This window comes from Conger conger, chromosome 4, assembly GCF_963514075.1.
Source record: "Conger conger chromosome 4, fConCon1.1, whole genome shotgun sequence".
Taxonomy (NCBI): Eukaryota; Metazoa; Chordata; class Actinopteri; order Anguilliformes; family Congridae; genus Conger; species Conger conger.
The window spans coordinates 76,478,908-76,491,407 of NC_083763.1; the positions used below are offsets into that span (position 1 = coordinate 76,478,908).

The following is a 12,500-nucleotide window of genomic DNA, read 5'->3' on the forward strand; positions in this document are numbered from 1 at the left end:
AACATTATGAGCACACTGGATATGAACATTATGAGCTCACTGGATATGAACATTATGAGCTCACTGGATATGAACATTATGAGCACACTGCATATGAACATTATGAGCTCACTGGATATGAACATTATGAGCTCACTGGATATGAACATTATGAGCACACTGCATATGAACATTATGAGCACACTGTATATGAACATTATGAGCTCACTGTATATGAACATTATGAGCCCACTGTATATGAACATTATGGGAACACTGTATATGAACATTATGAGCACACTGCATATGAACATTATGAGCACACTGTATATGAACATTATGAGCACACTGTATATGAACATTATGAGCCCACTGTATATGAACATTATGAGCACACTGTGTATGAACATTATGAGCACACTGTGTATATGAACATTATGGGAACACTGTGTATATGAACATTATGGGAACACTGTGTATAGGAACAATATGAGAACAGTGTGTATAGGAACATTATGACACGCACACACACATGCACTCACGCACACAGATACACATACAGGCACACACACATACACACACACATGCACTCACACATGCACTCACACACAGAGATACACATACAGACACACACACACAGGCAGGAGTTGTGCTAAGAGGAATAAGACACGGGACCCTCGCAGTGTTCATAGCGCTAAACATACAGCTTTCTTACTGTTTCTTTCCTTTTTAACTTTTGTAGACATGGCTTAAAGTAAAGATAAATGTGCATCCCTTCAGCGTGGAATGAGAGATGTTTGCGGAACGAGGATCGTGTGCTCGCTGCTGTCGCTGGAGGCTGGGGTGCTGAAGAGTGAGCAGGGTTTTAACGCCGTTTGATTGTGTTTTTTTTTCCTGTCCTTGTTAGTTTGGAGACACGCATTTCCTTCTCTGGAGTTGCTCATTTCCGAGTATGGCTGTGTGCGCCGTCAGTGTGTTCAGAGTGATCTAGTGAAGTCAGAGCGCCGTCACACAGCAGACAGATGGGAACGGAACAGAGCCACTGACCCAGAGAGCCACACAGCCACTGACCCAGAGAGCCACACAGCCACTGACCCAGAGCCACACAGCCACTGACCCACAGAGCCACACAGCCACTGACCCACAGAGCCACACAGCCACTGACCTACAGAGCCACACATCCACTGACCCACAGAGCCACTCAGCCACTGACCCACACAGCCACTGACCCACAGAGCCACACAGCCACTGACCCACAGAGCCACACAGCCACTGACCCACAGAGCCACACATCCACTGACCCACAGAGCCACTCAGCCACTGACCTACAGAGCCACACATCCACTGACCCACAGAGCCACTCAGCCACTGACCCACAGAGCCACACAACCACTGACCCAGAGCCACACAGCCACTGACCCAGAGCCACACAGCCACTGACCCAGAGCCACACAGCCACTGACCCAGAGCCACACAGCCACTGACCCACAGAGCCACTCAGCCACTGACCCACAGAGCCACACAGCCACTGACCCAGAGAGCCACACAGCCACTGACCCACAGAGCCACTCAGCCACTGACCCAGAGCCACTCAGCCACTGACCCACAGAGCCACACAACCACTGACCCAGAGCCACTCAGCCACTGACCCACAGAGCCACTCAGCCACTGACCCACAGAGCCACTCAGCCACTGACCCACAGAGCCACACAACCACTGACCCAGAGCCACACAGCCACTGACCCAGAGCCACACAGCCACTGACCCACAGAGCCACAGAGCCACTGACCCAGAGCCACACAGCCACTGACCCAGAGCCACACAGCCACTGACCCACAGAGCCACAGAGCCACTGACCCAGAGCCACACAGCCACTGACCCAGAGCCACACAGCCACTGACCCAGAGCCACACAGCCACTGACCCACAGAGCCACTCAGCCACTGACCCACAGAGCCACACAACCACTGACCCAGAGCCACTCAGCCACTGACCCACAGAGCCACTCAGCCACTGACCCACAGAGCCACTCAGCCACTGACCCAGAGCCACTCAGCCACTGACCCACAGAGCCACACAACCACTGACCCACAGAGCCACACAACCACTGACCCAGAGCCACTCAGCCACTGACCCACAGAGCCACTCAGCCACTGACCCACAGAGCCACTCAGCCACTGACCCACAGAGCCACTCAGCCACTGACCCACAGAGCCACTCAGCCACTGACCCACAGCCACTGACCCACAGAGCCACACAGCCACTGACCCAGAGAGCCACACAGCCACTGACCCAGAGCCACACAGCCACTGACCCACAGAGCCACACAGCCACTGACCCACAGAGCCACACATCCACTGACCCACAGAGCCACACATCCACTGACCCACAGAGCCACACAGCCACTGACCCACAGAGCCACACAGCCACTGACCCACAGAGCCACTCAGCCACTGACCCACAGAGCCACTCAGCCACTGACCCACAGAGCCACACAACCACTGACCCACAGAGCCACTCAGCCACTGACCCACAGAGCCACACAGCCACTGACCCACACAGCCACAGAGCCACTGACCCACACAGCCACAGAGCCACTGACCCACACAGCCACAGAGCCACTGACCCACAGAGCCACACAGCCACTGACCCACACAGCCACTGACCCACAGACCCACACAGCCACTGACCCACAGACCCACACAGCCACTGACCCAGAGAACGACTGAGATCCTGTCAGCACCTCACTACCACACGACACTCTCCTCTCTCTCTCATTATTCTCCCTCTCTCTCTCTTTCTCATTATTCTCTCTCTCTCTCATTATTCTCCCTCTCTCTCTCTCTCTCTCTCATTATTCTCTCCCTCTCTCTTTCTCATTATTCTCTCTATCTCTTTCATTATTTTCTCTCTCCCTCTCATTATTCTCTCTCATTATTCTCTCCCTCTCTCTCTCATTATTCTCTCTCCCTCTCATTCTTCTCTCTCACGCTCTCATTATTATCTCTATCTCTTTCATTATTCTCTCCCCCTCTCTCTCTCTCATTATTCTTCCTCTCTCTCTCTCACACTCTCTCTCTCTCACTCAGTTTTGGTATTCAGGTATTGCAGTCTTGTCTCTTGCATTAAACAGAAGTTGACAACATGACCAATGTGCATTCCAGTACGAATGAGATAAATGATGTCCTCAGCATTATTTTACCATGACTGTGAATGACAGTAATGACTTCACAGAACAACACTACTAGTGGAAGGAGGTGTGAAGTGTTTGTGTGTGTGTGTGTGAGAGAGAGAGAGAGAGAGAGAGAGAGAGAGAAAGAGAGAGAGAGAATGTGTGTGTGTGTGTGTGTGTGTGTTCAATTATCTGAATTATGGATGTGCTGGTATGCAACTGTAGGCTTTCACTAAAAGGAGTAACATGTTATGTCATGTTACTGCGGTGAAATACATTTACATTTACATTTTTGTCATTTGGCAGACGCTTTTAATCCAAAGCGACTCACGAGTGAATAGGTTCTACCACAAGTCAAAGCATCACATCCAGAACTAGGAAAATGCAGTATGGAATGCTGTTCTAAACATATAGTGGTCATCATAAGTGCAATTTTTTTTTTTTCTGAGGGGGGGGGGGGTTAGACAAGGATAGGGGTATCAGAAGGGGGGGGGGGGCGGGGACAATCAGGAGGGAGGACTAAGGTAGAGTTTGAAAAGGTAATATCATGAAATGAAATGCTTCAAATAATAATACCACACTATGAGGGGGATATTTCTGTTTCTATAGCTTATTACCTATTGTTTTTCTGTGTTTCTACATCTATCTGTCATTCTTATTTGGTAACCAGGGTGTGCGCATAACATTGGGAAACACCGATTGAAAATATAATAATAGTACGTTAGTGCCCCCTGGCGGTGAGATTACAAATATGTGATTAGAATCTTCAGTCAAGACTTTACAAGGAGGGGACATAAATTGGCATTAATTAATGTAGTTAACGTGAATCACTTGATGTACAAATACATTAATTGAGCATGAAATTACTGTAAATCATGTAATGTACAAAATTAATGTATGTCTTAACTAGTAGCTAATTTATTACAGTAGTTACATACATATACAATTGCAAACTATAGGATGAACTTATAATTACTTAACCATTAACAAACATGTTAACTGTTCATTCCGATATGGATTTTCATTGCCGAATGTAGTTGTTAACATAATGATGTACAAATAAATTTACAAAGCTGTACAGATTATTTAATTACAGATAATCTACATTAGTTTGTGCTAATTTATGTAATCTTACTGTAAAGTGTCACGTTAATGTTCTTAACTAAACATTCTAATGCTGATCTACTGTAACAATCACTACTGACGTGTGTCGAAGACGGCCAAAGTTAGCTAACGTTCGCCAACATATTCAAACTTTTTTCTGTTCGCCACAAACATTAGCTCACATTAGCTAACTGTTTGAAAAGGTAGCGCATGGCGAAATTGGGAAATCGCTGAGAGAATAAAAGTTGTCTTTTCTTTTACTGTTATAATACACTTTAATCCATGCAGCTTCATATTTGTTCTTACCTTAGTAAATAGTAAATCAGAGGTAAGGAACGAATCAGCTCGCTGGCATTGTTAGACCCAAGTCGCATCTATTGGCCTTGGTGGCTGAACTGAAGTGAATGTTCATTTATCATCGTTCAACAGTAACTGTTGCGGCAAACGTAGTGCGCCGTGAATGTCTCTTGTAACTGAAAGCAATGGGCACCATGGTACCAACCAGCTCGTTCGGGAGCAATTGGGGGTTAGGTGTCTTGCTCAGGGACACTTCAACACACCCAGGGCGGGAGATCGAACCGGAAACCCTCCCAACTGCCAGACGACCGCTCTTACCGCCTGAGCCAATGTGGCATTTTGTTGACGCTCTCTCCGACAGGCTGCCCGTGGATGTGGGACAACCTGACGTGCTGGCAGCCGGCGGCCGTCGGCGACGTCGTCATGGTGAACTGCCCCGAACTCTTCAGGGTCATGAGCCAGGAGGTGGAGGGTGAGTGACAGGTGTCAATCAGCCGTGTCCCGGGGGGAGAGTTAAGAAGAGGGCTGAGAACCCTGGCCCCAAAAAAACACTGAGAATCTGCACTCAAGCACATTCCACTGTCCGTCGACTTTAATTAGCAAAATCCCCTTTGTATTCTGACACAATAAGGTCATGGTCTGTGAAACGTATTGAAAACCACATACGTTTACCTTTGTAACTCGCTTTGGCTGAGTTCCTGCTGCATGTTGCACATGCAGACACTTGCACGCCGTCACATTAATTGCTAAATTAATAATGATCAATAACATATGCATGAAACGTTATCACAAAATACGGTGATGTCATTCTGCATGAGACTTCCGTAAGTGTTGAAAAACTATCCAAGATACCGCCCTTGGCAGCCTGCTGCATTGTCTCTGTGTTCCGTCTCAGGGGCATTGCCATGGCAACAATAGGGTCAGATTTTTATGCAGTTATGGTCACTTTTCTCCCTCTCTCTCTCTTTCCTTCTCTCATTTTCTCTCTCTCTCTCCCTCTCTTTCCCCCCTCCCTCTCTCTGTCCTTCTCTCTCGCTCCCTCTCAATCTCTCTCTCACTTTCTCCCTGTCTCTCTCTCCATCTCTCTCTCCCTCTCTCCCTTCCCCTCTCTCTCTCACTCTCTCTCCCCCTCTCCCTCTCTCTCTCTCTCTCTCTCTCTCTCTCTAATTGTTCTGCCCTTTATTCTTCATTCACTCCTGCCAGGTCTCCTGTTCTAGTTTCTAAGGACCCACATTACCTATCCCCCACTGAGCCGTGCTGCTTCCATTAAAATAATAATTACTCCCTGAATCATCAATCTGAAGCACGTTAACCCCCCCCCCCTCCCCACGTCTTAATGGCACTATGGGCTTAATAAGCCTGACTCATTTTTACAGCCTTCATCTTCAAGTCTTTCATTTTTAAGTGTGTAAATTGGGGATCATCAACTCACAGTCCTCGAGGAGCCAGGCGTGAAGACAGTCTGGCCAATCAGTGGCACTAATTGTTCAGTTAATTACCCGGGAGAGAAGATAACCGGGGCTGGATTTGGATACGAGAATCATAGGCAAGCCAATGAGACTGTGCGTGACCGTCAGCTGTCCAATAAGTTGGGGGCGGTGTGCTTTCAGCCAATGAGACTGTGTGTGACTGTCTCCTGTCCAATAAGCTGGGGGCGGTGTGCTTTCAGCCAATGAGACTGTGCGTGACTGTCTCCTGTCCAATAAGCTGTTTGCTGTCCAATAAGCTGGGGGCGGTGTGCTTTCAGCCAATGAGACTGTGCGTGACTGTCTCCTGTCCAATAAGCTGGGGGCGGTGTGCTTTCAGCCAATGAGACTGTGCGTGACTGTCTCCTGTCCAATAAGCTGGGGGCGGTGTGCTCTCAGCCAATGAGACTGTGCGTGACTGTCTCCTGTCCAATAAGCTGGGGGCGGTGTGCTTTCAGCCAATGAGACTGTGCGTGACCGTCTCCTGTCCAATAAGCTGGGGGCGGTGTGCTTTCAGCCAATGAGACTGTGCGTGACTGTCTCCTGTCCAATAAGCTGGGGGCGGTGTGCTTTCAGCCAATGAGACTGTGCGTGACCGTCTCCTGTCCAATAAGCTGGGGGCGGTGTGCTTTCAGCCAATGAGACTGTGCGTGACTGTCTCCTGTCCAATGATCTGGGCCGGTGTTTTTGCAGAGCTGGGGAGGATCGGCCGTAACTGCACAGAGGACGGGTGGTCGGACACCTTCCCTCACTACGTCGACGCCTGTCTCTTCGACGGCAACGGCACCAAGCCAGTAAGCACCATCCTCTCATTTCCCATCATCCCTCTCCTTTCCCACCATCCTTCTCTGTCCTCACAGTGTTCTCAACAGGAAGCTGAACTTGCTCGCTACCAAAGTAGTGCTGGCCATATTTCTTAGCTTTACAAAACACACAACAGAGATTTTTGTCGTGAAAAAGTCAGTGAAAAGTTGACTTCGGTGAAACGCTGTCTAGGCATTCAGGTGAAAACCTGGCTACATTTGGTTGAGAACTGAGCATTTTCAAACCCATTAAACCTTGGCTGTATTGGGGTTGTCCTCGTCAGTTTAAGTAAAAAAAGTTAAAGAGATCTCCACCCCTCCAGATGCTCTCTGGGACCTGGCTGTCTGATGTCGGGTAGGAGAATGAGCAGGTGTGGGCATGGCCACGGAGGTCTTGTGCTCTTTCAAAATCACATTCACCCCAAAAAAGTTGTAGAAACGACTCAAAAGAGGAGAATGTAAGCTTAAGTTATCTCTCTACTCCAGATATCAACAGAGTTGTATCCCATTGCATTTTGAGTGCCACCAAACCGTGTCCTTGAGAAAAAATGGCTTGTAAATTTAATTGTGAGAGATACGTGAGGCTGGGAGACTACCGACACTGGGCTAATGAAACTATCAGGGCGATAACTTGTCATCTTATGCTTAAACCATTTGCAAGCTGGCTAGCCTCCAAACACAAACAAAACAACCACAGCTACTGTACTTTTGCTTTGACATCTTGCATTTAAAAGCTTAAAAACTCTATTTTTTATCTGAATTTGGCATTTGGACATGCGGATAATGAATACCTAATTGACATGGACTTTGATGGACCGGGTCTGTCCCTGCGGTGTGTTTTGTGTAAACCCTCCTGTGGTGTTTCTGCGCTGTGACAGGACATGTACTACGTCTCGGTTAAGGCCCTCTACACTGTGGGGTACAGCACATCCCTGGTCTCCCTGACGACCGCCATGGTCATCCTGTGCAGGTTCAGGTGAGTAAAGCGGAGGTACATTGTTTCATCCGGTTGAGTGCGCATTGCTGGCTCGACACTGCCACCTGCTGCTCTGGAGGCTGCAGTAGACCAATAGGAGCCGGCTCCTTACTGACAGAGAGACTGACATGCTCCTTACTGACAGAGAGACTAACATGCTCCTTACTGACAGAGAGACTGACACCAGCTCCTTACTGACAGAGAGCCTGACATGCTCCTTACTGACAGAGAGACTGACATGCTCCTTACCGACAGAGAGCCTGACATGCTCCTTACTGACAGAGAGACTGACATGTTCCTTACCGACAGAGAGACTGACATGCTCCTTACCGACAGAGAGCCTGACATGCTCCTTACTGACAGAGAGACTGACATGCTCCTTACCGACAGAGAGACTGACATGCTCCTTACCGACAGAGAGACTGACATGCTCCTTACTGACAGAGAGACTGACATGCTCCTTACTGACTGAGAGACTGACATGCTCCTTACCGACAGAGAGACTGACATGCTCCTTACCGACAGAGAGACTGACATGCTCCTTACTGACAGAGAGACTGACATGCTCCTTACTGACAGAGAGACTGACATGCTCCTTACTGACAGGGAGACTGACACCGGCTCCTTACTGACAGAGAGACTGACATGCTCCTTACTGACAGAGAGACTGACATGCTCCTTACTGACAGAGAGACTAACATGCTCCTTACTGACAGAGAGACTGACACCGGCTCCTTACTGACAGAGAGACTGACATGCTCCTTACTGACAGAGAGCCTGACATGCTCCTTACCGACAGAGAGACTGACATGCTCCTTACTGACAGAGAGACTGACATGCTCCTTACCGACAGAGAGACTGACATGCTCCTTACCGACAGAGAGCCTGACATGCTCCTTACTGACAGAGAGACTGACATGCTCCTTACCGACAGAGAGACTGACATGCTCCTTACCGACAGAGAGACTGACATGCTCCTTACCGACAGAGAGACTGACATGCTCCTTACTGACTGAGAGACTGACATGCTCCTTACTGACAGAGAGACTGACATGCTCCTTACTGACAGAGAGACTGACATGCTTCTTACTGACAGAGAGCCTGACATGCTCCTTACTGACAGAGAGACTGACATGCTCCTTACTGACAGAGTGACTGACATGCTCCTTACTGACAGAGAGACTGACATGCTCCTTACTGACAGAGAGACTGACATGCTCCTTACTGACAGAGAGACTGACATGCTCCTTACTGACAGAGAGACTGACATGCTCCTTACTGACAGGGAGACTGACACCGGCTCCTTACTGACAGAGAGACTGACATGCTCCTTACTGACAGGGAGACTGACACCGGCTCCTTACTGACAGAGAGACTGACATGCTCCTGACTGACAGGGAGACTGACATGCTCCTTGTTTCCATTGAAAGAAGTACCCAGAGAGCGCTTTACCTGAATGCTGTATGGTGCCAGACACCTGGCGTGTGTGTCTGTGTGTGTGTGTTACTGTGTCTGTGTGTGTGTGTCTGTGTCTGTATGTGCATGTGTGTCTGCATGTGTGGGTGTGTGTGTATGTATGTGCATGCCTGTGTGCGTGTGTGTGTGTGTGTGTGCGTGTATGTGCTAGTGTGTCTAGGCGTGTGTGTGTGTGTGTGAGTGTGTGTGCATGTGTGGGTGAGTGTACAGGGTGTGTGTGTGTGTGTGTGAGTGGGTGTGCATGTGTGGGTGAGTGTACAGGGTGTGTGTGTGTGTGTGTGTGTGTGTGTAAGAGAGGGTTGCTGGGTAATCTGCTGCATGCCATCATCCTGTTCCTCCTGCAGGAAGCTCCACTGTACCCGGAACTTCATCCACATGAACCTGTTTGTGTCCTTCATCCTGAGAGCCATCTCCGTCTTCATCAAGGACGGGGTTCTGTACGCCGAGGAGGACAGCAACCACTGCTTCCTGCACACTGTGAGTGACTCAGCCAATCACTGCTTCCTGCACACTGTGAGTGACTCAGCCAGTGTGCAGGGCGGTGATGGTGTGTGTGTTGTTCAGAGTGCAGGGCGGTGATGGTGTGTGTTGTTCAGAGTGCAGGGCAGTGATGGTGTGTGTGTTGTTCAGAGTGCAGGGTGGTGATGGTGTGTGTGTTGTTCAGGTGGAGTGCAGGGCGGTGATGGTGTATGTGTTGTTCAGAGTGCAGGGCGGTGATGGTGTGTGTGTTGTTCAGAGTGCAGGGCGGTGATGGTGTGTGTGTTGTTCAGAGTGCAGGGTGGTGATGGTGTGTGTGTTGTTCAGGTGGAGTGCAGGGCGGTGAGGGTGTGTGTGTTGTTCAGGTGGAGTGCAGGGTGGTGATGGTGTGTGTGTTGTTCAGAGTGCAGGGCGGTGATGGTGTGTGTGTTGTTCAGAGTTCAGGGCGGTGAGGGTGTGTGTGTTGTTCAGAGTGCAGGGCGGTGATGGTGTGTGTGTTGTTCAGAGTGCAGGGCGGTGATGGTGTGTGTGTTGTTCAGGTGGAGTGCAGGGTGGTGATGGTGTGTGTGTTGTTCAGAGTGCAGGGCGGTGATGGTGTGTGTGTTGTTCAGGTGGAGTGCAGGGCGGTGATGGTGTTCTTCCACTACTGCGTCATGTCCAACTACTTCTGGCTCTTCATCGAGGGGCTGTACCTCTTCACCCTATTGGTGGAGACCTTCTTCCCGGAGAGGCGGTACTTCTACTGGTACACCATCATTGGCTGGGGTAAGACATCAATCACAATGGCGACGAGGGCCCGGAATCTCATTCCAGTTAGGGTGTGTTTCAGGGACTGATCTTCTCCCCTGTGTGTGTGTGTGTGTGTGTGTTTATGTGTCTGCCCTTGCAGGGACTCCTACAGTGTGTGTGACTATCTGGGCGGTCCTTAGACTGCACTTTGATGATATCGGGTAAGGACAGAATATCACCCAGACACACAAGCACATACACACACACACCCAGACACACTAGCACATACACGCACACACACACACCCAGACACACAAGCATACGCATACACGCACACACACGCCCAGACACACTAGCACATACACACACACACACACACACACATACACACCCAGACACACGCACTTACACACAAACGCACACACTCACTGTCTTTCTCACACACACAAACACACTCACACTCACTCACTCTCTCACACACACACACTCACTCACACACACTCACACTCACTCTCTCTCACACACACTCACTCACACACTCACTCACACACACACACACACACTCACTCACACACACACACAGACTCTCACACACTCACTCTCACACACACACACACACACACACACCCTCTCACACACTCACACACACACACGCACACACTCACTCACACACACACACACAGACACTCTCACGCACTCACACACACACTCACACATTATTATGCACTTCTTAGTTCTCATCCTTATGAAGTGCATTATGTGCTCATTCATTGACTGAAGCCAGGACCCGGTGTATGTATCTCTATGACCTGGATGTTACCCGTATGTCTGTACCCACACACCTGGAACACATCCACCCCTCTGTGCCATATGTCTGTATGTCTGTATGTCTGTACTATGTACTCTGTATGTCTGTATGTCTGTACTCTGTTCTCTGTATGTCTGTACTCTGTACTCTGTATGTCTGTACGTCTGTACTCTGTATGTCTGTACTCTGTTCTCTGTATGTCTGTATGGCTGTTCTCTGTATGTCTGTATGTCTGTATGTATGTACTCTGTATGTCTGTATGTCTGTATGTCTGTACTCTGTATGTCTGTATGTCTGTATGTCTGTACTCTGTATGTCTGTATGTCTGTATGTCTGTACTCTGTACGTCTGTATGTCTGTACTCTGTACGTCTGTATGTCTGTACTCTGTATGTCTGTATGTCTGTACTCTGTATGTCTGTATGTCTGTACCCACACGCTCGCTCTCTCTGCAGCTGCTGGGACATGAATGACAGCGCTGCCATCTGGTGGGTCATTAAGGGACCGGTGGTGGCGTCAATCATGGTGAGTGACAGGCTGGTTTGCGATCGCTCCCTAATTCGCCTGCTGATGCGGGGGAACCCAGTTTCACACTGCACGTCTGCCCCGGCTCCGATCTTATCCAAAACAGGTCGCCGTGGGGGCAGGATTCTGTGTGTTATTCTCCCCCCATACAGTTTAGCCTTGTATATGCCATAGACATAATGGCACTCATAAATGTATAGACTTATAAAATATATAGATATTGTTGTGTTTTGTATTAGTTATTGTATTGTTGTACTCGGGCTATTCTAGCTCCCAACTGTGGTATGCTAGTTCGTAAGTTGATGTATTCTTCAAGGGTTCCGTTTGTATCTGTATGGTCACGCTAGGACTCGGAACCGTACTGTCCTCTCAGATGTAAATGTAGGTACTATACATTTATGATGATGCAGCTGTATGACTGAGGAGTGTTTTTCCTTCCAGATAAACTTTGTGCTCTTCATCGGCATCATCATCATCCTCGTTCAGAAGCTGCAGTCCCCAGATATTGGCGGCAATGAATCCAGCATTTACCTGTGAGTAAAGCATAACTCTACTCACCTGTACACACCTGTGCTCACCTGTATACACCTGTATACACCTGTACTCATCTGTACACATCTGTACGTACTTGCACACACCTGTATACACCCTTACTCATCTGTACACACCTGTACTTACCTGGACACACCC

At 48.9% G+C, this 12,500-nt stretch overlaps 1 protein-coding gene across 1 annotated transcript in view; it reads left to right on the forward strand.

Annotated features, from left to right (window-relative positions):
* Nucleotides 1-12,500, forward strand: part of LOC133127554 (pituitary adenylate cyclase-activating polypeptide type I receptor-like) — a 31,639-nt gene that overhangs the window by 16,339 nt on the left and 2,800 nt on the right. The window contains exons 4-11 of the mRNA XM_061240528.1: nt 4,913-5,023; nt 6,711-6,811; nt 7,699-7,796; nt 9,617-9,749; nt 10,361-10,514; nt 10,639-10,699; nt 11,741-11,810; nt 12,252-12,343. Coding sequence (XP_061096512.1) covers nt 4,913-5,023; nt 6,711-6,811; nt 7,699-7,796; nt 9,617-9,749; nt 10,361-10,514; nt 10,639-10,699; nt 11,741-11,810; nt 12,252-12,343 — 820 coding nt within the window. The remainder of the gene's footprint in view (nt 1-4,912; nt 5,024-6,710; nt 6,812-7,698; nt 7,797-9,616; nt 9,750-10,360; nt 10,515-10,638; nt 10,700-11,740; nt 11,811-12,251; nt 12,344-12,500) is intronic.